A 25,502-nucleotide genomic window follows, 5' to 3' on the forward strand; every position below is an offset into this window, starting at 1 on the left:
GGGCCTCCAGGGCTAGCCTCTCACCTGCCTGTAAGGCAGTGGATGAGTGAACGAATGACCCAAGGAGGGAGTTAAGGATACCTCCCCCTTGAACCCCCACAGGGCTGCAGATAGCCAGGTTACAAAGTCAACAGTGATGATTCCCAGGCTGCCTCTTTCCATATGCAATGCTTCCTTCTTCCCAATTCCTCCTATTCCGAATCCAAAGAGCAAACACTGGGTTAGGGGACCGGCCCGTGGCCAGACTAGTTCACCTGACTTGCGGACTTAAGTTATTCTTCTGGGAATTGGTGGGGTGAGGGGTTGGTGAGCGCCGCAGCCCAGCTCACTGGTGGAGGGAGACTAAGAAGATTCAAGGGAAGATGGAGAGGAAGAGAAAGAAGGAGGAAGGACGCCTTAGGGAGGAGGGAGGAGGGAGGAGGGGCTGGGGTCGGATAAGTAGGAGAGATGAGAAGAGGGGAGAACAAAGTAGCAGAGAGAGAGAGGAAGGACGATGGGGCGAGGTAAGCAGAGGATGGGAGAAAAGGGAGAGGGAAGGACGAGGGAGAGCAAGATTGGAGAACACAGAAGGTGGTGGAAGAGAAAGGTTGGGGCCTACGGGAGGCTAGGAGGCGGAGGAAGGGAAAAATGAAGAGGAAGAGCCCCTCCTCCCGCCCTCCGCGGAGTTGCGCAATCTGCGCAGGCTGGGATTGGCCGCTGCGTGTGCACGACGCTCCGCCCCCGCCCCTCGTGACCAATGGCGGCGGAGGGGCGTGGCCTTCGTGGGAGTGGAGTCCCGGCGCGCGCTCTGGCTCTGCAGTAGCGGCGGGCGCCCTTTGGAAAAGCCGCGTTTGCAGTTTCAAGTTGCGGTCATCCGCTCGCTAGCTCTCGGCGCCCGCTCGACCCCCGCAGCCGGTCAGAGGCACGCTCCCTGGCTCCAGCAGTGTTTCCGCGGCGGCCATGGCCACGAAGATCGACAAGGAGGCGTGTCGCGCGGCGTACAACCTAGTGCGGGACGACGGCTCGGCCGTGATCTGGTGAGCAACGCCGCGGGGGCCGGGGATGCCGGTAGTGACCTGCTTCGTGCCGCTCGCCGCCGCCGCCGCTCACCTATGTTTCTTTTCTTCCTCCAACCCAAAGGGTGACTTTCAGATACGACGGCGCTACCATTGTCCCCGGCGATCAGGGAGCGGATTACCAGCACTTCATCCAGCAGTGCACAGGTAGGGCGACCTGAGACCCTGTGGGAGAGAATGGGCACCGTGGGCAGTAAGGCCATCCAAGCAGCGACAGATCTGAGCTGGGTTTTTGTTTTGTCTTTTTGGTTTTTTTCTTTTGAAACAAGGGCTCACTATCTATCCTGGGTGACCTCCAGTTGGCCATCCTCCTGCCGCAAGCGTCCAGTGCTGGGATGGTGGGCGTGCACAGCCATGTCAGGCTCTGCTCTGAGCTTCCGAAAGTCCCGTCTGTGTCCCTCGCCTGCCTTCCCCCACATCCCCCAACCTCTGTGGACATCTCCAGCGGCAGAAGTGACCCCTGCAGATTCCTCCCCTGGCAGGGTCAGACCGCTTCTTCCGCCCCCTGCGGTTCACTGGGTTTTCAGGTCAGATGGGCAGTTCAAACTCCACTGTCCAGCCCTATCCAACACCCTCTCTGATTGGTTAGTGAACAAGAACGGCGAAGCCCCTAGGGGCTACAAGCTGAAGGCAGAACCCAGGGCCCCACCCTCCTTTTTCCTTCCATCTTTGTCCGCATCTGCTTCTGTACAAGCCTTTAATTTGAAGAGTACAGAACCACGGACTAAGAGCAGACGCCTGATGTTGATGTATGAGGCCTGGAGAAAGTAAAGCTGACTTGTGAGGTCCGAGTGGCCGCTGGCTGGGGTGGGGCATGGTGGGGAAGTTCTGGGAGTGGAAGTGCCCCACGGTTTGGTAGGAAGGGGTCATGCAGATGTGTGACTTCCTAAAGGCACCCACACTGAAACCCTAAGGTTTGTATGTGTTCTGGGATGTGTGAACCGTGAGAGAACACGTGGCCTCAGTGGCCACAGCCCCTGAAAGAAGCAACAGCTCAGCACAGTTGGTAATGAGATCTTTTAAGGAGCTGGTGTGCAGTGCAGCTCAGGATTCTGGAAACAGGCAGGAGGCTGGAGAGTTGGACACCAGCCTGGGCTGTGCACTCCCCGCCCTCCCCCCCCCAAATAAATAAAAAGAGCCTTTAAAGAGATTAGATGTAGGAGATCCGGGCCCTAGTGTCCCCTGTTATCTTTAGCTTTGGAACTAATGTCAGACAAAGACAGGCCACCTGGAGGCTAGGGTGTGGACTCCCGGCAGATGGCTGTGGATTTGAATTCCACTGGGGCTGCTTTCCATCTGGGTGGGATGGGGCAGGTCCCTGTGGAGGCCAAGGTTCCTCACCTATCATTTCTTAGTGCTGCTGTGAGATTGATCCGTCTCAAGTGTGTAAGTGTTCAGTGCTTGTCAGAGTTGTTGGTGGCAAACATAAACGAAAAATCTAGCCAGGGTCATGTGACTTCCTTTCCTTAACTGCTTTCTTTTTTTTTCTTATTCCTCTTTTTTCTTCCTTCCTTTCCTTCTTTCTCTCTCTTTCTCCCCCCCCCCTCCAGTACTGGGTATGGAACCCAGGGCGCCGAATGTGCTGGGCACATGCTCTGTCTCGGAGGCACATCTCAGCCTTCATAAAACTTAAGCCATTTTATTTTGAGACAAGTTCAGACGCAGTAGTTCAGGCAGGCCTTGAACTTGTGAGCTTCCTGCTTCTGCTTCCTGGTTTGTGCCACCTGCCTCTTTAGTTGCTTCCTGGCCTCAGACTTGCTATGTATCTGAGCGTCTGGAGCTCCTGATCCTCCTGTCTTCGCTTCCGAAGCGCTGGGATTTTAGGCATGCATCCCCATGCCTGACTGCCTGACTTTCTTAATTGAATCATCTTTTGTATTTAGTTCATCTCAAAGGGCATTTACTTTGTGCTCTGTGGTACTAACATTAGTGTGCATTTGTGTGTTCGTGTGTAAGTGTTTGCCCAGCTAAAACATCTCCTGGGAGTTCCATCTAGCTGCTGTATTCATTGCTTTTGTAAATAATTCACTTAAACCCACACTTAAAGCAACTCAGCAAAGCCACTCGGTGCTGCTGGAGCTTCTGGCTCAGCAGCATGATCTCAGCGGCTCTAACTGCAGTAAATGCTTCCAAAGCAGGCAAGTGCAGGCTCAACTTTCCCAGAAGTTAGCACATCGTCAGCAGGATTGGCCTCACAGTCTCTGGGACTGGGTGCTTCAGGCCCGATTCTCTCTTCACCAAACCCACCTCTCCCTCCTCACCCGGAGCCCGTCTCCAGCTGTCCTGCCTCTGTGACCGTTTTCTCCACTGAGTTGGGGAAGGTGACAGAGGAAGAGCAAGCATCCTGCAGGCCTGTTCCTAACTGATGCTCCTGGCTGCTGGACATCCGGCCTGGATGGTGCCTGGGGGACACTTCCTTCCTCTGGCGGGCTGTGCCTTTCTGCACAGATCTCCCTCTGCTCACCCTCTGCAGGGACTGGATGGCAAACGTCTGGCGCGTGAGCTAAAAATGATCCGCAGGCTGCTTGTTGGTCCCTGTGAATGGGCCGTGGGATCTGAGGCTCGTCTGCGGCAGCTGCGGTCTGCTCTCTCATCCCAGCCATCTGGTGGACAGTGGACAGATGGTTCCGCTTGCCACGTCTGCTCCCTTTCCCACACGCAGCATCCCTGCTTGAGATCTTACCACCATACCTGACCCAGGTGTCAGCCATGCTTTGGAGGGGTTGGCTCCTCAGGATTGCAGATCAAAGCCAAAGCCCAGACTTACCTGCCACCACACAGCTAGGAAAAAGAGAGCCTTGGACTCATTGCTCTTGGCCCTAAGGAAGTGGTTTAGGGTCTTGTTCCTTGTAGGATGGTTTGCCCTTAGTCCCCATCAGCTGTCCTGGCAGGCCCCAGAAGAAAGGCTTTTTTGTTTGTTTGTTTGTTTGTTTGTTTCCAAGCACCTCAGAGGTGCCTTTCTTATAGAATTATTGCTTCTTAATAATTACATAATTAATTACGGAACGACTGTATAAATATTAGTTAACGAAGTTACTTTCACTCCTGTAGCTTCCGTTCTGAGACTCGGTGGGTGATTAGCCCAGCACACAGTGCTGCCTGTGGTGGCCTCCTGTGGCACTAACCTTAGCCCAGGTCTGTTCTCAGTAGCTGCTCAGTTGATGGGGGAAAGCGGTTGCCATGGTGCTGAGGGGTTCAGGCTGTACCATTGTTCTGGGTTCAGATTCATGTTCCTGAAGCAGGCAAGCTGCCCATCTGTTGACCCTCTGCCACAGTGGAATCATCAGGAATGTGTGTGCAGGCCATAGTGAGTTCTTCAGATGTCAGTTAGAAGGACTGGCGTTTTGTTTGGGGACAGGGGTATATGCTGAGAGTGGCAGAAAGGTGAGGGGGATAATATAGGAGCAGCAGCTGAGCTGGGGTAAGGAACCCCCTCCCCCAGGGAGCCACATGGAGTCAGGCAGAGTCACAGCTCAGCCCAGAGAGGCGGAGGGACCATTTGCCAACCAAAGATGTGCCAGCCACATGACATTTGGAGAAGAGGGGCTCCTGCGTCTGGCCTGGGTGGCAAGGCAGAGACTCCAGCTGTCTGGAGTCACATTTTTGTTTCTGTACTGTGCAGACAGCTCAGGAGTCTGTGTGTGTATACACGTGTGTGGGTGTATGTGTATGTGTGCCCATGTCCGGGTGGGTGCATGTGTGTGTGGAATCCAGAGGTCAGCGTTGATGTTTCCTTGATCACTCTTTGAGAGTGTGTGTGTGTGTGTGTGTGTGTGTGTGTGTGTGTGTTCCCATGTTCGCACATGCCATTGTGCACAGTTCTCTCCTGCCACCTGGGGTCTAGGGATCAAGTTCAGTTGTCAGTGACAGGCACTGTCATCCGCAGAGCCATTTCCCTAGCTTGCCGCCTTATTTTTGAGTCAGGGTCTTACACTGAACTTGGAGCCTGTGTCTGGGTGAGCAGCGCATCCCAGGACTGTGGCATGCTACCATTCCCCACTTTCCCGAGAGAGCTGGGAACTCGGAACTCAGACGGCGGTCCTCGTGCTCCCGCAGCAGCGCCTCTATCCACGGAGCCACTCAGCTGCAGCAAGCCCGTTCACGGTATTCAGAAACTCAGTGCTTCGCCCTTTCATTCGCCCCGTTGCCTCCACGTTCATTCATTCTGTGCACCAGCGGCTGCTCTGTAGACTGGTATTATGAGAACCGAGGGATATGCCACAGGAAAGAAATTCCTGCGCCCAGCAGCTGTTTCGTGCCTCTCAGGAGGACTGACCATACGATCGTGGACCTAATTTTTCTCTTATGTTCTTGAAATACTTCTCTTTCTTTGTATTTTCTGATCTAGAGTGAAACCAGCCTATGCCTGTTGGACCAGCCGCCTTCCCTGCTGGGTCTGAACTCCGTCTTTCCCACCTTTTGTTTTTTTCTGGTGGCCACTTTAAAAAGGCTACATAATACTTTCAACTGCAACATTATCTACCCGGTCCTCTCCAGATGGACCCAAAGTCTTCGCCACAAGCACTTTTCCTTTGGAGAGAACCCAGGCTTCTGGGAAAGCATCCAGTCTGGTGGTGTAGATTTTAGAGCCTGTGGGGAACAGCGCAGATGAAGGCTCCACTCTCTCCTGTAGCTGAGGCCTGGCTGTGCTGTGTGACCTTGGGCCGGTCTCCCAGATTCTCTGTTTCTGTGTCTGAGGTGATGGCTGTGATAACGTGGCGGGTACGGAAGCACCGCCCAGCATAAAATAGATGCCTACTATGTATATAGCACCAGCAGAGCAGTCTTGGGAGGTGCCCGGCCCGCCCGGCTGAAGTAAACTCCGTGTGTGGTGGTACATGGAGAAGGACACCTGGGGAGAGTGTCGGCAGTGAGGCTTAGTTGGCAGAGGTGCTGGGTGAAGGCTAGGGCAGAGGATACTCCCATGATGCTCTGGTCAGACCACACCAGAATAGCCTGAAGCCTCTTTGACTGAGGACACAGACCCGTATCTTCTCTTTTGTGGGAGAGGGTTGGGGGTGAATGGCTCTCAGATGGCCCGTGACCCAGACTTGGCCAGTCAGAGCTAGCCATCCCCACCACACTGATTAGCTCAAGGTTGGGACCTCACATGACTCCTCAAGCTGATCAGGTTTGCTCCTGGGATGGGGACTTTGGACAGGGCTGTTGAGAAAGAATCCTTTAATCTTCTGGGATTAAACCTGGGGAGAATAATGAAAGCTTAGAGTCACAGGACCCATTTGCCTCTGTGGACAGCTCTGGCAAAGGTCAGGGTTGGAGACTAGTTGGCATGGCATGGATGCTTGATCCAGCCATACTTGAAGCTGTCTCTATAGATTGTTTACTTCCCTGAGTCATTCAGTTTCTTTTTCTTTCCTTTTGAGACGGGGTCTTGAAACCATAGTCCAGGTTGGTCTGGAACTCACTGTGTAGCTCAGGCTGGCCTTGTAGTTTTAAAGTAACCTCCCCTGAGTGCTATGATTAAGGTACGAGCTACCATAACTGGTGGGTTGTTATTTTAGTTACCTTCAAGGGTAGTGAGTGAGTAGCTTGGACACTGTTTGGCCTCCACTGGTACTTCATTATAATCTGTTGCTGAGTTCACAGGCTTGGTGTCAGTCTTTCGGCTTTATAGCTTGGTGAAGTTTTTTCTTGCCCTTGGGTTTGTGGCCATGTTTGCAGGTATAGGCTGGCAGGTGCCTCTTCCTCACTGAGAAGTCAGTGCTTCTCTCTTTAGAACAGGTCCTTTAATCTCCGCCCTCAGGAGCTGCTGCCGCCTTGGCAGCCTTCCCTCTGGGTTTCCTGGGTGTTACAAACACCCCTCCCCCTCCCAGTTTCTCCCTTTGCAGCTTTATCCCACCCCCCTCCTCCTTCTTTAAAGGCAGTCTTACTGTGGAGTCATGAATGGCCTGGAACTTGCTATGTAGACCAGGCTGGCCTCAAAGTCCTAGCAATCCACCTGCCTTTGTCTGCTGAGATTAAAGGCTGCCACCATGCCATGCCTAGCCTCTTTATCCTTTTTTTTTTACATTTTATTTACCTCTTTTGGTGTTACCAGAAGCCTTGTTCTTCAAAAAACCCTCTCTTCAGCCTGCCCCCTTCCCTCTGCTCTGCTCCCTCCCTCTACCCTGCCCCTTCCTCTGCTGGTTGGGACTTCTTCGCTGCTCTTTCTTTCTTCTGCCTTTCTCCTTCCCACCTGTCAGTCTGAGAGTCCTCGGGCCTCCACCCTTCATGGTGGCCTTGACTCACATCTGCTCAACTGAGTGACTGCTGCCTTTGGGCTGACTTGGGCACTATCCTTGACCCCATGACCTGGTCCTTCAGCCAGGGGTGACTTTCTGAGTTCACTTTGGGATCCTGCCTCAACTCACAGCATTTTTATGGCTTTTGTGCAGGGGCCCCTGTGCTGGGAATGACCCGGAAGCTCTTTGGCACAGGCTAGCAAGCTAGCATGCATGCACATGGCTGGGCTCACTGAGCCTGGATTGTGGAACATCTTTTTCATAGGTGTCTCTCATCTAAAAGGGACCTGTAGGCAGTGTTGCCTCCAAATTGCCACTGAGGAGCCTTTTTCTTCACCATGTGGGCTGGACAGTGGAAGATCTGTCTCTTGCTGTCCGGCCCCTGCCTTCTTAGACCTTGTGGGCAGTCTCCCAGCCTGCTCTGTCTTCCTCAATTTTGCTTTCCAGGAAGGCTTCTATACACTTGTTAAGGCCCAGGCTGTGTTCCCTCTGCTCAGTCATCACCTTTGTCCTCATGGTGCTGGCTACATATATAGCATGCATGTGTGTGGGAGTGTGTGTGTGTGTGCAAGCGAGTGTGTGTGAGAGAGAGATCTTCTGGCAAGGTCTTGGAGAGATTTAATGTTCTTGGTGATGTTTATGGTAGCCAGGACCTAAACACTTCTCCCATGAGTGTGTTGTTCCCATGACAGGCCCGAGTTCTGGCTCCTCCTGTAAGTGCTGACTCTCCAGCCTTCTGTTTGCACTACAAATCTATAGCCCTGCTTCCAATCTCAGCTGTGTTCCATGTGGCTGTGTGACCTTGGCAAGTCACCTAGCTTCTCTGTGTCCTGGTGTGCCCATTGAAAGAGGTAGCCTCTGCTCAGGAAGGTCAAAACCAGTGGGCTCAGCCACTCTCTGCCCACTCAGGCAGTTTTCTCCTGGGCACTGTTTTAGCTTAGTGTCCTCCTGAAGCTGAACCTGGGACCAGGGCCTGATTGCAGCCCAGGGGTTGGGGGTGAGGGTAGACCCAGGAAGGAGGAACAAGGCTGTGTGTTGGGTGAGGCAGAAGGGAGGAGAAGCAGTAAAGCGAGCTTGAGCCAATTGGTGAGGCTTTTGGTATTCTGCGGGGTCTCTTGAAGAGCTGCTAGGAGGCCGGGGCACAGGGCTCCCAGTCTGTGTTCTCCTTCAGTGGCTGATGGGTGCCTGCAGACTTAGGGCTGTGTCTTTGTGGAGTGACGTAGTCAGAGGTTTCATAGACAGGCCATAAGCATAGGTCAAGTGGTTGGGAGGCCAGCACCCCTTGGAGCATGTGGCAATACCCAAGGCCACACCCACTCATGCCTTTTTTTTTTTTTTTAATCCCTGCTAGTATCTGAGCCTAGGGCTGAGCCTGGTGTGTTTCATGCTGCTCCACACTCCTGTGTGGAGCACACAGGAGTGCGTGAACAGCACCACACCCCACTATTGACCAGGTGGTCCTCAGCCACGCCTGAGGGCTGAGCCTGCACAGGAAGTCCCGCTGCTCCCCTCTGAAGTGGTAGCTCAGTAATCAGTGCAGAGCAAATGGCCTCTGTCAGTAGCCCTGAACACATGGCTGCTTTGGCCTCCTGCCAGGCATCTTCCTGCAACCCCGTGTCTCAGAGGCTCTCTCTCACTTACATGTGTGTGTGCTCTGCTCTCAGAGGCAGCCTCAGAGCTTCGGTCCCCAGAGGCCTGTTTCCAAGATCGGGATTTTATATTGCCTTTTAATATTTATGCCATCGATGCGCTTCGGCATTAACTTGCTCTAGATCCTGCGTGTGGGGGGTGATACTGAGGACTAAACCAAGGGGTTCTTGCATGCAGGGGGAAATGCTGCCGCGGAGCTTCAGCCTCGCCATTCTTCCTCTTTTCATTTTGAGATAGAGTTTTGCCAAGCTACCCAGGATAGTTTTGAACTTGGACATCTCCTGTCTCACCCTTCCTAGTAACCGGATTGACAGGCCTGCCCTAATAAGCCCTGACTGTTTATTCTTTATTTTTATTGAGGCAGGGTCTGGGCAGCCCTGGCTGGTCTGGGAGTCATCGCCCTTATATCTATCACTTGCCAGGCTCTGATGGTGGTTCCAGCTATGCTGGTCTCTTGTCTTCATGGACTTCCTGTCCTTTGCCTTTGTCTTCTCTGGTTTCTTCTTGCCCTTGCCAATAATGAGCAAGTCAATATTATTAATAAGAACAGTTTCTAATGGTGACCTTCCTGTGCCCTTGGCTTCTGCCCTCTCCTTTCCCCTTCAAGGCTGGCTATCTAGTCCTTTCTCATGCTAGCTCCTGCCCTGAGTCTATCTCCCTTTTCTTCATTTAGGACCTGTAGTGGCATTTAGCCAAGCCGGTACCCCAAGGTCATCTCCCATCCAGGTTACATCGTTGGCATCCCCTTTGCCATGTGAGGTCACTGCCACAGGTTCAGGGAGGCAGATCGCTGATTTCAGACTGATTGAGAATTAAGTAAAGTGAAATTTAAGTTGTAAAGAAAGAGGGGAGCCCCTCCCCCCAAGACGACAAAGGTTAATGATAAAGTGAGGCCATGTTGGAGAGTGGTAGGTCCCAGTTCAAGCAGCCCAGGCCATAATGGGACAACTGGCTCCTCCAGGCTGCATACATTTCCCTGTGGCCTACTTATCCATCCTTCTGGTGGGTTCTGTCCAGAGCCTGTGTTCCCCCCCCCCCCGCCCCCGGACTGGCTGCTCTGTGGCTTTAGGTGTGCCCTCTAGCACCCAGCCTATCTCACCTTCCTGCCTGTTGCTCTGCGGTCTGTTAGCTCCCTATGGTTGCCATGGTTACCACTGGTGTTCTTGTCCTCATTACCATCTCACCAGCTCCTGCTTTCCTTCTTTCCCTCCCTTTTTTTTTTTTTTTTTTTTTTTCAACATAGTCCAGATAGCACAGGCTGGCTTTGAGGCTACAAGTGTCCTTGCCTCAACCATCGGAGTGCTGTGACGACAGGTATGGAAAGCCTCTATGCTGAGCTCGTCCAGCCACTTTCAAAACTTGCTAAGTGTCAGGCCGTCCAAGGGCTTGTTTCCATTGCCACCGAGGCCAGCAGCCTGGGTTAGTGTCTGGACAATGAGAGGGAAACTGTCTACGTTCCCTCGGCTGGAGCAGCCCTGCCCTCCTGTGTGACCATGCTCGGTGATACATACGAAGGAGGCATGGCCCCTGCCTCACAGCCTCACCCAGGGCAGCAGCTGTGTGCGGATACTTCACCCTCTCTGCGCCCTTTGGTTAAAGGCCAGTGTGCAAATGCTGTGAGCTGCTAGGTGGCCCCTGAGCTCTCTCCCTCCTGCTTGTTCTCTGGGGGTAGAAGTCACGCTGACAGTGCCCAGGGGGAGTGGCACCTCTGCGCTGAGCAGCTGACCCTGAGGACCGAAAACTCCCGAGACTGCAGAGGTGACTGTTGAAGGCTCTTTCTCCGAATGTGCCATGCGCCAGGCACCATCTGGGCGCTGGGATTAATAAGAACAAGACGTAGCCTTCCAGGCTGTGAGGTGGCTGTGCTGTGCTGGTGGAATGCTTTCCTAGCGCTTGGGGTGGGGAGGAAGGGGGAGGCAGGCAGTGGGGGAATGGGGGGGATGAGGAGCATAGGGGTTGGCGGTGGGGGGGTTCATTTCACATCCCTGCGCAAACGGGACATAGAGAGGTGAGTTAGAGAGCCATTGCAATCCAATCACTTGGGAAATGGAGGCAGGAGAATCAGGAGTTCAAAGTCATCCTTGACTGCACAGTTCTAAGGCCAGCCTGGGCTAATTGAGACCTTCTCTGGGCCAGCTTAGGCTTTAAGACTGGATCAAACGCGATCTCATCCTTGAAGCTTCCTTGATCACAGCCTCCAGAGAGAGCTAATTTCCTTCTCTCTGTGATGTCCCAGCAATACCCAAGTAACAACTGTTTGGGTATTGTCATTGTGCTCCCAGATTGTCTGTCTATCTTTTGAAGGTAGAGATCTGTTTTATCCGGTGGTCTCTGAATCATGACTGACTTAACAAAACTACAAAGAGCAAATCCGTCCGTGTTTGCAGGGGCTGCCAGGGCCCCAGCAGTCACACCCGACAGCCCTCACTGGCCCTAGGGCGTTTTGTCTAGATGCTGTTTCAGCACTCTATCTTCCATTTAAGGACAGGGTGGATAACTGAACACCTGTGCTTTGTCCTGGGGAAGCCTGGGGCTCTCTGTGTGATTTGGGTCTTCGGGTCAGTTTATTCCCTGGGGCTCCACTGCAGTAATCAGCTTCCATTTCCTCTGCTGCGTTTTTCTCTTGCTCTTTGTCCAGCCAGGAAAGCTGGGTCACTGGTGTTTGATGGGAATTCAGCCGGAATGGTTTGGGCTGCTGAGGGGGTGGGGGTGGGGTGGGAGAGGTGGGTGTTGGTGGGGGGGGTGTCATTGCCTCTCAGAGTGTATGCAATATAATCACAGACACAAAGCTGTGCACACAGATGCCGGTGTGCTGAGATCACCCTGGAGACTCAGGCTCCCATCCTCTGAGAAAATAAGCCAGTGTGGACAGAGCCTTCAGTTCTGGACTTGCAGGCTTTCTTTATTTAGTTCAGAATCGTTGCCGTCATTATTTTATGGTTCTGGGATTAAATTTAGGGCCTTGCTCACCCTTGGGCATGACTTTATGGCCGAGCCACATTCCAGCCCTGTTTTTGCTTTTTTATTTTCAAATAAGCCCCATTAAGTTGATCCGATGGGCTTTGAATTTGCAGTCCTCCCGCCTCAGCCTCCTGAGTAGCTAGGGATGTAGCTCCCTTGGTAGAATAATTTCCTAGTATGCACAAAGTCTTAGGTTTCACTCCCAGCACCATATAAGCTAGGTACATGTCTTAATCCTGGGACTTAGGAGGTCAAGGCAGGAGGATCAGAAGTTCAGGGTCATCCTAGTCTACATGTAAGTTCGAGGCCAACCTGGGCTACTTGAAAGCCAGTCTTTAAAAATAAAGAGATAGAGAGAGAGATGTTTGGGAGAGAGAGGGGTGGAGAGAAAGAGAGAGAGGTGTTTGGAACAGGAGGGTACTGGTGCATTTATTTGTTTTGCCCTGGATAGTCAGGGCTTGCGAGAGGCCATTTGTTACCTAGTGTTTTCCTTGCAGTTTCAGATCAGCCTGAGGCTCCCACCTTTTGGCCTCTTTCTTTTCTTTTCTTTTCTTTTCTTTTCTTTTCTTTTCTTTTCTTTTCTTTTCTTTCCTTTTCTTTTCTCTTTTCTTTTCTCTTTTCTTTTCTTTCCCTTCCTTCCTTCCTTCCTTCCTTCCTTCCTTCCTTCCTTCCTTCCTTCCTCCCTCCCTCCCTCCCTCCCTCCCTCCCTCCCTTCCTTCCTTCCTTCCTTCTCTCTCTCTTCCTTTCTCTCTCTCTCTCTCTCTCTCTCTTTTTGGTGCCTAGGGATGGAGTCACAGAGTATATCGAGGGCGGATGAGGGAGAGGGTGTGCCTTTAGGAGTATAGCTTTTGTCATGGGTGTGCCAGCCTCCTTCTGCCGTGATGGGAAGAGCGCCTCATCCCTCCTGGGGCTGTGCCTTCTGCTTGGCCCTACAGGAGCCAGGCTGCAGTGCCCATGTCCAGCTGCCTCTGGCCTTTGGCAGGATGTCAAAAGTTCTTTTTGCTTCCTCCCAGCTTCCTGGAGTTGCAGCCTTCCTCCTAGCCCCTTCTTCAGCTGCGGCCCCTTCTCTGGCCTGCAGCCCCCGCCCCCCCCCCACTCTGGCATGCAACCTCCTCCCTCCCTTGGGAAGATGGCTGCTCAGCTGTTTGGTGTGGGGGTGTTTCCCCTTTCTGAGCTTTGTTTGCACAACTTCTCTGAGGCTGCTGTGAGGAAGATCAGGCGCTGTGTGGGCTGATCCTGGGCTCTGGGCCTCGTCTTACTTTCCTCTTTCTCCTTTTGTCTTACTCTGAAGTTCAGTTTCAGGGCAGAAATAGAAAAAAAAATGTCTTTTTCTCTACTTTCTGTTGACCCACAGTTCATTTCTACACTGCTTGTGACATCCCCGGCACAGGGGACGTGAGAACTGGACGGATGGGAGAGCTGCTTAAAAGATGTCAGTTGTGCTAGATCATGCCTGAAATGACAGCACTCGGAAGGAGGGCTGAGGCAGGAGCATTGCTGCAAGTTTGAGGCCAGTCTGGTCTATATGGTGAGTTCCAGGCAAGCCCTGGCTAAAGAGTGAGGCTCTCGATCAAGAAGTTTTCAGAGCTCCTTCCGTGTGCGGCTTTATTTATTTATTTATTTTTCATCCATGCTTCTGCTTATTCTACACGGAGTGTCGTGTGCTGAGGGAAATCACTGAAACCTCACTGAGTGTTACGAAGTACTATGTGGCAGCTCTTTGGTCCCTGGGCTTGCCCTGAAGCTTCCTTTTACAAGAAGGCAGGGCCTTGGCCATTGTGGATACAGTGTTGGGGGACAGACACTATGGTGAGAGGTGGAGGGAGAGGGGGTGAGTCCCAACCTAAGGGTCCACTGAGGTGTCATATTTGTGTGAGAAAGGGGAGAGCAGTGCACACAGTCAGTGTGGTGGAGACTCTTTGCTGGTGTGTCTTTGGAGTGGGGGCAGGGAGGCATTGTTGAAGCAGCCTGTCCTGGTGGCTTTGTAGATTGCAGAAATGTCTCACTTCCTCTCTGCTACCTACTTTCCCACCCCCGTTTAGGGTCACTCCGTCCTTTGTTGTCACTCTGGTCCTCCCACATCCCTGTTTCCATCCCTGCTCAGCATCCCCAGCCTGTACCCCAGGAGGCTTTCTTCTTCCTTACTGCTGCTCAGGACTCCCTCCATGCCTGATCTCCTAAAAGGGAGCTGCTAAAAGGGAGACTGGCGGGTGGGCACAGGTGGGAAAGGGCACCTTTGAGGATAAAGCCAAAGAGTGGCTGAGGCAGCCATTACGAAGAGAAGGGGCAGAGGCAGCAGGACCCTGGCGGAGCACCACTCAGGCAGTGCCCTGAGCATTCCTGCTGGCTCCCCACTGTTGTTTATGGGGTGCTCAGTGGATGGAGGCCTGGAGTCTATAGTGAGTGTCCTACAGCTCCCACAGCTTTCATAGAGATCAATCAGCCTGTGAGGAGACAGCAGATAAGCAGGTCAAGGACTTCTGGGTAGGGTCTGTTTAACCCTGTAGCTTTTCCTGAGAAAAGCTCACTGGATGTGGGAAAGGGGTCACAGTTCCTGATTGGAGGTGGAGCGTCCCATGCAGTCACCCCGGGCCTGGCACATACAGGGAAGGCACAGAACTTGGGTCGAGCCTCCAGCCTGGCCTCATCTCACCCTTAGTGATGTCAAGGGGATGTGTAATACATGGCCCAATCTTTGGGCTCTTGACACATTAGGTGAGCAGGGAGGTGGACAGAAGCAGCTCCGGAATTCCTGTGACACTACTCAGAGCCCATCCTTCTGCTGTGGCTTTTGAGGAGTTGGGGGGGGTAGAAACTGAGGGGCAGTTCTGTCACCTCTGACAGCTAATGCCTCTGATCCTGCAGAGAGGGTCATATGGAAAAGGGGGGACCAGACCCTTCAGGAAGTTGGCCTGATCACTTCCTTAAAATGAAGGGGCGTAGGGCAGGAGGAAGGGGTGGTGTTGAGCTTGGTGCTTCTGCTTTTCTGTCCCCGCTAGCTGCAGTGTTTCATCCCTATGCTGTACCCCCTGCCCCCGACACCCACACCCGACCTTATTCTTCCCATAGCGCCTCTCAAGCTCTGGCCCATCAGAGCTACACTAGTGTCTTGTTGAAGCTCAGCTCCCCAGCAGCCCCTGGAGTTCCCAGATCAACAGAGCGCACCTCCTTTGGGGCCCTGTGTGCAGAAAGGCTAGGACTGTGCATTGATTGAGAACCATGGTTCTAGACTTCAGCAGGGAAGCAGCTTCCAGTTTGGTGAATCTTAACCCAAGAGTCGTGACCCCCTTTCACAGAGTTCACCTGAGACCATTGGAAAACTCAGATATTTACATTACAGTTCATAACAGTAGCAAGGTTACAGTTATGAAGCAGCAACAAAAATAATTTTATGGTTAGGGGTCACCACGTCATGGGGGCGGGGCACAGCATTAGGGAGGTGGAGAACCACTCTTCTAGATCCTTACCACCCACATCCTGCTGGGTCAGAGGGAGGCCCACTGAGGGTGTGACAGCAGGCCCAGGCGCAGGCTTTCTGCCTAGTTTGCCAACTTAGCGTGTGTGTGTGTGTGTGTGTGTGTGTGTGTGTGTGTGTGTACACACGTGTGTGCATGGAGAACTTCCCTCTGCTTATCGGTCGCCTGTGCTCCAATGCCCCCTTCTCCTGTCTGAGGAGGGGATAGCTTAGGGTGTGTGCACTGACAGCTCCTGAGCTGTGGTGTTTGAAGAAAGGGATGGGAATGGGTTTCCCGAAAGGGCCCCCTTCTCTCCCATGTTGTCAGGGTGGCAGTGACAACCCAGGGCTTTGATGCAGTCATAAAAATGCTGCAGAGACCCACAGGCCTTCTTTCCGCCCTCAGCTGACATCCTGTCCAGCCAGGTCTCAGCTGTCCAGCATTCGTAAGCGCAGCGTCACTCCGGATTTCTGAAAATGTGTCTGTCAGCAGTGTTCTTTAGCAAACTGCTGTGAGATAGGAGGCCTGCCTCCCTCTCTCCATTCCTCCCTCCCTCCCTCCCCCATGGCTGTTTAAATGAAGTCAGCTTGAGGTTCTGGAAGGTTCCCAGTGCCTTGAGGGCTGTGTGTGACTTACTTTCTAGCCCCTTAGGATGCAGCTTTTCCTGGGTGATTGCTGGAGACTCTTCTAAGGAAATCAAGGGGTCAGCAAGCCGGCTTAGTGGGCAAAGGTGATTGCCACGCAAGTGTGACAACCCAAGTTCAACCCCCGGAGCCTACTCGAAGGTGGAAGGAGGGAACTGGCTCTGATGATTTCCTCTTGACCCCCGTATACACACCCCACATCACTTCCATGCACTCACAATAAAAAATACAATTAAGTAAAAATTTTAAAAGAACCGTGGTGGCCGGAGTGGATGGTGATGCCCTGGGCACATAGGAGTGTCCGAAATGGATGAGGGGTGGACTTGGGAGGGCCACCTTGTGAAAGTCCCTTGTGTCACAGGACTGCCCAGCATCAGGGAGGATCACATGGAGGAGAAGCAGGCAGGGAGAGGCGACACCCCTGGCAGGCTCTGCATTTGGCTGAGGTCAGGGGCTCCGGCCCCACACAGAGTCTTTGGCAAGGACCCACGATTGCTCTGGGCCCAACAGTCCACCCTGACACTGTAGAACTGGGAAGCCGTCACCGTGGAAACAGACACTGGGGGTCTTTTGTGTGAAGGCTGGCAAGGAGGGGGCTGGGGTGGATGCCTGCCTCCCCTGCAGGTCAAGGGTGAAATTCAAACATTTCAGTACTGGCCGTTAGACACGCTGCCTAAAATACTGCCCCACCCCCACCCCTCTCATGTTGGGAAATGGACTCAGCTTCCAGTGTCCCCTGCTGTGAGTTTGCACCAGCCACAAGGCCCATGTCCATGCAACCTAGAAACTTCAATCTTCAAGAGTTCAAGGTGAGCTACCTTGAGCACAGCAGCACCCTGGCAGCCCTGCGCTATGGCAGTAGCTTCAGATGGACGTTTCTGTCTGGTGAACCACCTAAATCTATAACGTGAATGCCTCCTCTTCATTGGTGACGGACAGAGGAGCTGCCATTTTGGAAGCAAGTCTGATGTCTGTCAGATAATGGATAGATAGATCATCATGCCCTGGGTCTGGTGTTCTGGGTCCTGACAGAGTCATAGAAATAAAAGGATGACAGAGCTTGCTCAGCCGGTGAAGTGCTTGAGGCCCAGCGTTGCATTCCTAGATTCCACATCGAAAGCCAGCGTGGTGGCATTCTCTTGTAAGCTCAGCACTGGGGAGGCAGTGGCACAGGCTCCTTGGGGCCACTGGCTGGTCAGCCTAGCCTCCTTGGTGAGTTTAGGCAGAGGCAGGTTAGTGGTTGCCAGGGGCTGCGAGAGCAGGAGAGCAGCTGCTCTTGGGTCTGGGTTTCCTTTTTGGATGATGCGGATGTGGCGATGCTTGCACAGTTGCGTCCTTTAAAATGATGTGTGCGCGCATGCTTGAATGCACTTTTTTTTTAACCAATGACATTTTTATAAGTTTCCAACTGTCACAAACACTAGGTAGGAATCTCTGCAATACTGCCATGCCGGGTACAAACTGCTTGGGTTGGCAAGGGAGCTAAGTGGGTAAGCACCCTTGCCACCAGGCCTGACACCCTGAGTTTGATCATCGGTGCCAACATGGGAAGAAGACCGAACACGCATTACAGAATTGTCCTCAGACCTCTGTCCATGGACAACCCCCACCCCCCAGCCCCAGCCACCCAATGGATGGGTGGTTCTGTCCCTGTGGGACAGCCGAACCCCAAGCTTGTTACAGCTTGGGGGTGCTCTTGTGTCTAGTGGTAGAGGCCAGAGGTATTGTACAAGAGCCTGTAGTTCATAGGGCACTGTGGGTATACCCTTGTTTCCACCTTCTTGCTTGCCACACCTGAGGCTCATGGCCGAGATCTCCCAGGCTCATGGCCTCTCCCAGGCTCACAGTGTCAGGGAGTCCTTACCAAGTGCCACACTCTCTTTGTTTTGGCCACAGATGATGTCCGGCTGTTCGCCTTCGTGCGCTTCACCACCGGTGACGCCATGAGCAAAAGGTCCAAGTTTGCCCTCATCACGTGGATCGGAGAGGACGTGAGTGGGCTGCAGCGTGCCAAGACGGGGACCGACAAGACGCTGGTGAAGGAGGTGGTCCAGGTAATGGGCTCTGCTGCATGTCGGCAAGGGTGGCCGTCCTTGGCGTAGGGGTGTGGGGTGGAGTGTGAGAAAGTTCTTGACCTTGTGCAAGGCTAGAACTCTGCTGTCTTAACTGCTACAGCACAGAAACATGGCGGCTGGGCATCCAGCCCTGCACAGCCAGCAGCTCACAAAGATGACCATAATGATGCTGACTGACTGTCCCGTTGTGGATGGGTCCCAGCAGTGGCCTTGGGGATCTAGGGGAGAGGATGTGATCTTTCCCAGGACAGCACTGTTTGCGCTTGCTTGGACATTAATCTGTTGATTGACAGTGGGGTGCATTGTCACAGTTTGGTAACTAAAGCATGACAGTAGTACCCACGGCACCGCAGACAGTGAGGTTGTTTAGGGGGTTGGGGAAGGGGTCACCTCAGGAGATGAAAATCTGAAATTGTAACGGTAAAGCAAGGTGAGCATGCAGAAGGAGTCCCCAGAGCCTAGAACCCGGAGCCTGTTCTTTTAGCTTATCCAAAGTGGCTAACCTTTCAATGTGGCTGTTGCCCAGGGCCAAGTGACATGCGCGGAGAAAAGAGATGGGGCTGGAGAGGTGGCTAAGTGATTAAGAGCACCGGCTGCGTTTCCAGCGAGCCTGTGTTTGGTTCCCTTCACCCACACAGCAGCTGCAGCTCCAGGGGAGCCAGTGTTCTCTTCTGGCCTCCGTGGTCGGCAGTTCTCTCCTTCCATCCTCCTTTGCCTCCCAGGGACTGAATTCAAGTTGTCAGGCCTGCACCACAGGCACCTTTACCGTCTGAGCCATCTGCTGGCCCCATTATCATCTTATTTTAATTCTGTTGAGATAGGGTCTCACTCTGTAGCCCGGTTTGACCCCACACTTACGGTGATTCTCCTGTCTCTGTTTTTCAAGTGCTGACAAGTGAACCACCACACATGGCTAGACCGTTCATTTAGTTGCTTATTACATCATGTTTGTGGTTTTGCAGTGCTGAGGCTCCAAGCCAGGGCCTCATGTATGCACTCTGCAGGGGCTCTGCTGCCGAGCTGCAGTCCCAGCCAGGGCTTTCTGGCTGTGACCCAGAATTGGCTGTGACCAGTGAGTAGACCCATGAGTGAGGTTGACTCAGCGGCCTGGCCCCTCTGATTGCAGCCTTCATGGTGGGAATACTAGTTCCCAGTTGTGGGTTTGCAGGCTCCAAGAACTTGAAGTAAAGTAGCTGGCTCTCCACAGGGGGAGGGAGGTGAGGGCGTCAGGGAATCATGGCTGGATCCGGGCTCAGGTATTTTCATGTCTTCTTCTGATGCATTCCTCTCTGGATTTGGCTATCCTCTACCGGAAGAAAGAATATCCAGGCTTTGGTGATCCTCCAAGGTGACCCCAGAAGAGAAAGGCCTGCTACCTCTGTGGTAGTCAGTTCCTTAAAAGACCCCTGATGACCATGGGGCAGGAGTGTGGTTTATGATTTGCAGCTACAATAAGGTTCCAGTTGAGAGGCATGCTGGGAGTTGAAGTGTGCTGGGGACACTCAGGTGAGGAGCTGGGATTCCCAGCCAGGTAGGGGTACATACACCCAAGTGTGGAGGCAGGAGGATTAGGGATTGAGGCCTCCTGGGACTGTAAGTCAGAAGGTTCACTGAAGGTTCTGTGTTCAGAGCTGAGCCCTGTCCACGGTGGTGGAAAACCAGACAAAAGTTCCCTTCTCCGCTGGCCTGAGGGCAGCAGAGGCTGCAGGAACTGGGCTGTTCTAGAGACACTGCCCTGCGCTGGGGAATGTGCTGAGCGGACAGCTCGCCTGACCGAGGTTGCCCTGCCACACTGTTGTTTGCTGGTGCCTGGGAGAGCACTCCCGTCCATTGTTCTCCTGTCTCTGCAGGCTTGTGGGGACAATGTGGTGGCCAGCGGGGGAGACTACCTGGTGCCAGACCGGGCTTCCTCATGTCAGAATGGATCACGCTGGCCTTGCAAAATGCTCTACCTCATACGCTTTTTTATTTATTTGTATTAATTATTGTTTGGGTTTTTAAAAATTACCTATTTGTGTGTGGGTGCACGTGGGGGTCAGAGGACGTTGTGGGGTGTCTTTCTTTTCACCACGTAGGTTCTGGGGATCGGAATCAACATCTGATCACAGGCTTGGCTGCAAGCTCCTTTACCTGCTGAGCCATCTTCCTTGCCCAAGGGAGACCATTTTGAAGGTGGGCTGTGTCTGGCAGACATTGGGGAGCCTGGCAAGGCATTAAGCTGGGGAGAGGGACTGGCTGTACTCAGGGAGAGACCCAGAACATAACTTAAGCCGCTTCAACCGGTAGATTGTTCTGTGGCCAGCTGGGGCTTGCTGCCCATCACCAGACTCCAGACCCACTTCCGGTCTATGGCCAGCCTTCCTGGGTATGGCACTTGCCAGCTGCCTAGAGCCATGTCCAACACAGAACCATGGAGCACCCTTGCTGTTCCGAAAGGTGTGAGGCCTCCCCAAGGTGGTCCAAGCATCCTGGGATGTGCCCTATGGGCTTTGCCCACCCCCTTTCTGATGCCAAAGGGTCTTCCGGTCATTCGTCCCTCTACAGTTTCTTTCAGAGGTACCTAAGCCACACACAATAGTGGCCCTTGGTCACAGCAGCCGGGCACTGTTCTGTGAGCACACAGCACAGACGTGAGTCTGTGCTAGTCGCGTGTAGTGTTTCTCCTGTACACCTCAGCCAGCCTTGGCCAGGAGCTCACACAGACCGTGTCTCTGGTTCCTCACCTCCCTGAATCTGTTTCCTCCTCTGAGCAATGGGAAAGTAATAAATAAGATGCTGTATAGGCTGGTATAGGTGTAAAAGCTCCTTTTTGAGAGAGCTCTCATGTTGCCCACGTTTGTTTTGAACTCACTGTATGTCGCTGAGGTGACCCTGAGCCCCTGAAACTCCTGCCTCCACCTCTTAGGTGGGGGGAATAGAGATTCGCAATGCTATACCCTGTTTGTATAGTGCTGGGCGGAACCCTAGGCTTTGTGCATGGGAGACAAGCACTCTCCTCACTAAGCAAGCCTCTTTTTACTTGTGCATTCATTCTTTGTAAAATTTTGGACACATCCTGGTATTTGCTGACAGTGAACATGTTTGAGGCTAAGTATTGTCATTTTAAAACAATTTTGTTTACCAATTCTCTGGAGGAAATTCCCAAACATGCATGTGGCTGGGAACAAGAAATTCTATGCCTTTTTTTTTCCTCTCTCTCTCTCTCTCTGTGATCCTGGAGATTAATCTTCGGGTCTCATACGTGTTGGGTGAGTATTCTGTTACATAGCTAGTTCCCCAGCCATGGATAACTTTGATTAGACAGAAGTTGAGGACCCATCGTAAATTTGACCTCTGACCTGAAAGCTGACTAATAGGTAGAGGCTGCTTGGAGTGCTGGTTTAAGTCTTGACAGAGAAGGTGCCATGATTGATTTTTGATCCACTGGCACAGGAGTATAGAGTGGAATATGTTTCCTACTTCTTTGCCCTCCAAGAACTAGGTAGAGTCAGAGGTTAGGCCAGGTGGGGTCAGGGCTTTGGTGAACCTCTGGGAGGCAGAGGAGCAGGTCCAAGCAATTTCTTGTATGCTAAGAGGGATGGCCATAAAGGGGACAGTTTCTCAGGTATAAGATCAACCGCTCTGAGTTGGTTTGATCCACACCTGCTCACAGCAGGGATCCTGGGACATCTGTCTGCTTGCAATCTGTTTATGCTAGATGACTCCATGTGCCTACCTGTGCTGTGCCCTTGGTTCCCTCCCTGAGCAGGAGGGTGACCTGTGCCTTTGTATCTGAATCTGTCAGACACTTTGCCTCCTGATCCATTTCTTCTCTTCATCCTTCTTTGATGAGTCATGCCTGCTTTAAGAACCTGCTCTTTTTGAGTAAATTATACCTTGCTGGACTCGGTCTTTCAGGCACTGAATAGGTGTAGGAGGACACAGAGGGGGCGGGAGGGCTAGCAGTGGAGAGCCACCAACTGCTGTGCACTTGGGTTTCTTTCTGCTCAGCCTCCTGCGAGGTTGTCCTTTCTCCTGGCAAGAAGGGCTGCTGGGGACTGATTGCTTTTATTCAGCACTCAGAGTTCTTTGGCTTAGAATTCTTGGGGAATTCCACTTGGGGAAAAGCACTTGATTGTGGCCAGCAGGTGACTCGTCCACTCCCTGCCCCAGCTCACGCCCCTGGGAGAGAGTCTACACCCTGAACTCTCATGGGCTCCGGATGGGCTCAAAGCAAGAACCTCAACCTTGAACTGTCCTGTGAGCCTATGCTGCTTCCCCATGGATTCTGGCGTCCATGGTGGGGCATTGTCTTACTCTTGGTCTCTATGCTCCAGGGACTTTTAGCTAGGAGGACCCTGGGTGGCTGGTGGGGATCCGGCTGGGGGACCCTTTCTTCTCCCTCTCCTCTTTTACAGGAATGGAGAGAGGGCCTGAGCTAGTGAATGGTGTCTTTGGGGCCTCTCAGAGCCCCTGCTCCTCTTCTCGTAGAGAGAGCCACAGCACTGGAATTTGGCCTTTCAGGACAAAGGCAAGCGATGGTCCTAGTGAGTATTAAGGCAGTTGTGCCGGTTTCTGGGATCAGTGAGTGGCACTGCTCTCCTTGTCTTTGGGTATAGTGGGAGCCATCTCTCTTCCTCAGCAAGCTTTTCCCTTCTTCCCTGCAGCTTTCCCCTACTCCAGCTTTGGGTGTTACCACTGGGTTGGCGGATACGGCCAGCATCTTCCGTGTTCGCCCTTCATTGCAAATGAACACGGGGGATGAGGAAAGGACCCTGACATGAACCTTAACCTCCCCTGCAGGCTTGAGGCTGAAGGGAAAGTTACATCACTTCTGAATCAGCCCAGGGCCAGTCAGCACTCGCCCACTGCTGGGCACACCCAGCAAGTGTGCATGTTCTTTGCATACTCCAAGGCCTTCATTACAGCCCCAGCACGCGGTACTGTTTCTGTTCCTATTTGCAGAGGAGGAACTGAGGCTCAGAGGGCCAGGCTGCTGGAGAGCATGGACAGCTTAACTAAACACTATTTCCAGCCTGCTTTAGCAAGATAACTGGACTTAAGCCAGGCAGGGGGGAGTCCTTTAAAAGAGAGTCAGGTGCTGGGGCTATAGCTCAGTGGGTCCCCAGCACCCCATAAACCTGGCTCTGTAGCATTTGCCTGTAATTACAGCAAATGAGGGGGAAGAGCAGAAGTTCAGGGTCATCCTTGGCTACCAACAAGTTTGAGGCCAGGCTGGGTTACATGGGACTCCGTCTGAAGAGTGGGGAGGAGCAATTTGAAATCAAGGATAGGCGAATATATATGCATATCTTAATTCAGCCCTGCAAATAGAGGCTGGCGGCGTGTGTGTGTGTGTGTGTGTGTGTGTGTGTGTGTGCATGCATGTGTGTGTGTTTATAGATCTACTTTCTAGCCTTTCTCTTATTGGGATCACTTTCTCAAGGAGCAGCCTAGGGTCTGCTTTGCATCTGAGGAAGGTTCTGGGGACAAAGTCTGTCAGCCATCTTTACGGGCCATTTTGACGGAAGCCTGAAGCTGCCAGACTTGGACATGGCTGAAGGAGCCTCTTCCTTTGAACAGTCCCACTGGGAAAAACATGGAAAGTCCCTGTCTGGAGACCTTCAGTGTCACACGAGGGTCCGTGTCATGTTAAGGACAGAACACGGCACGCCTCGGTGACAGTGCCCAGACTGGCACTCTGTGCTTTGGACTCCTCCAGGTAGCTAAGGCCGTCTTGGGGCGGCTGGGATGGGAGTGTTGCAGGTGGAGACAGATAGTCTTGAGCAGCCTGGAGGAGGGGCAGGGAGGAAGGGCAGGCCTGACACGGGCCCCTTTACTGTGTGACCCGAAATGACTCACTTCCCCTCTGTGGCCCTCTATCAAAAACAGAGGCGGCCGGCAGGGTTTAGTGGGATTTGCTCCTTGGATTCCATCCTCTCTCTTTGTCCTGAACCACAGGACAGTTTCAGCCGGGTGACTTTTGAACTTCTCAGGCTTCCCTCATGAGCACTTGTGAAGCCACCGTCAGGCTAAGCAAGGGGCATTTGTTCCCTCAGATCCCTGCTGGTCCTGCTGCCCCTGAGCCTGTCAGCTGCAGGGTACCGTGATGGGAGATTGTCCCAAGGCGGCTCTGCTCTCAGACTAGACTCTGTCCTTTGAGCCACCGGCAGCTACAGTGCGCTGGCCACGGCTGCCGATGACCTGTGACACACCTGATGGCCAGGCTGAGTGCCAGGGACTGTGAGTGCTGATTGTGGGTGAACTGGCAGCATTTCAGGGGCTGCTGCAATGCCACCTGCTTCTCTTTACGTAAGGCTGCATGTGTGCCACCTCTGTAAGGTCTGGCCTGACTCCTGCTACCTGCCTTTCCTTGTGGCTGTTAGATGGTGTGTGTGTGTGTGTGTGTGTGTGTGTGTGTGTGTGTGTGTGTGTGTAGGGGGTGAGTATGCTGGGAGGTAGCCTGTCGGCACAAGGTGACCTCTTGGTGGCCAGCACCCAAGGATGCAGGGGAACAGCTCCTTGCTCTCCGGTCTTGGCATTGCTCCTGGGTCAGGCTTCATCCACCCGGTGATATCGCTTGGTTCTACCCTTTTTGCTAACATACCACAGGTGACTCGCCTCTGGCACTGGAGAGTCCTGGTGGCTCCCTTAGGTCTGAAGCTCAGTAGAAATGGAGGCAGACAGAGGGCCAGCAGTCCTTCTAAGTCAGTTTTGAGATTGGTAAAATCTTTTTTTTTTTTTTTTTTAAGATTTTATTTATTTATTTATTTATTTATTTATTTATTTATTTATTTATTATGTATACACCAGATCTTATTATGCACCAGAACTCATTATAGATGGCTGTGAGCCACCATGTGGTTGCTGGGAATTGAACTCAGGACCTTCGGAAGAGCAGTCAGTGCTCTTGACCTCTGAGCCATCTCTCCAGCCCCCTGGTAAAATCTTAAAACTGTTTTAAGAGTCCAGCATGGTGGCACATGCCTGTAATCCTAGCACTGGGAGGCAGAGGCAGGCAGATCTCTGTGAGTTTGAGGCCAGCCTGGTCTACAAAGAAAGTCCAGGACAGCCAAGGCTACCCAGAGAAAACCTACCTGGAAAATAAACAAACAAAAAACTGTCTTAGGTTTTCTATTACTGTGATAAAACACTGTGAGCAAAAATTGAGTTGAGGAGGATTGGGTTTGTTTAGGATTCCACATCACAGTTCATCGCTGAAGGAAGTCAGGACAGGGATGCAAACAAGGCAGGAACCCGGAGGCAGGAGCTGATGCCGAGCCTATGGAGGGGTGCCGCTTACTGGTTGCTCCTCATGGCCTGCTCAGCCTGCTTTCTTATAGAACCCAGAGGCTGGCATCACATACATTGGGCTGAGACCTCCCCAATCAATCACTAACTAAGAAAATGTTTTCCAGGCTTACCTCCAGGCCATTCTTAC

At 52.7% G+C, this 25,502-nt stretch overlaps 1 protein-coding gene across 1 annotated transcript in view; it reads left to right on the top strand.

Annotated features, from left to right (window-relative positions):
- Positions 1-776: 776 nt before the first annotated feature.
- Positions 777-25,502, top strand: part of Cotl1 (coactosin like F-actin binding protein 1) — a 30,178-nt gene continuing 5,452 nt past the window's right edge. The window contains exons 1-3 of the mRNA XM_021654468.2: positions 777-1,016; positions 1,120-1,202; positions 17,904-18,061. Coding sequence (XP_021510143.1) covers positions 940-1,016; positions 1,120-1,202; positions 17,904-18,061 — 318 coding nt within the window. The 5' untranslated portion in view covers positions 777-939. The remainder of the gene's footprint in view (positions 1,017-1,119; positions 1,203-17,903; positions 18,062-25,502) is intronic.

Source organism: Meriones unguiculatus, chromosome 10 (assembly GCF_030254825.1).
Source record: "Meriones unguiculatus strain TT.TT164.6M chromosome 10, Bangor_MerUng_6.1, whole genome shotgun sequence".
Lineage (NCBI taxonomy): Eukaryota > Metazoa > Chordata > Mammalia > Rodentia > Muridae > Meriones > Meriones unguiculatus.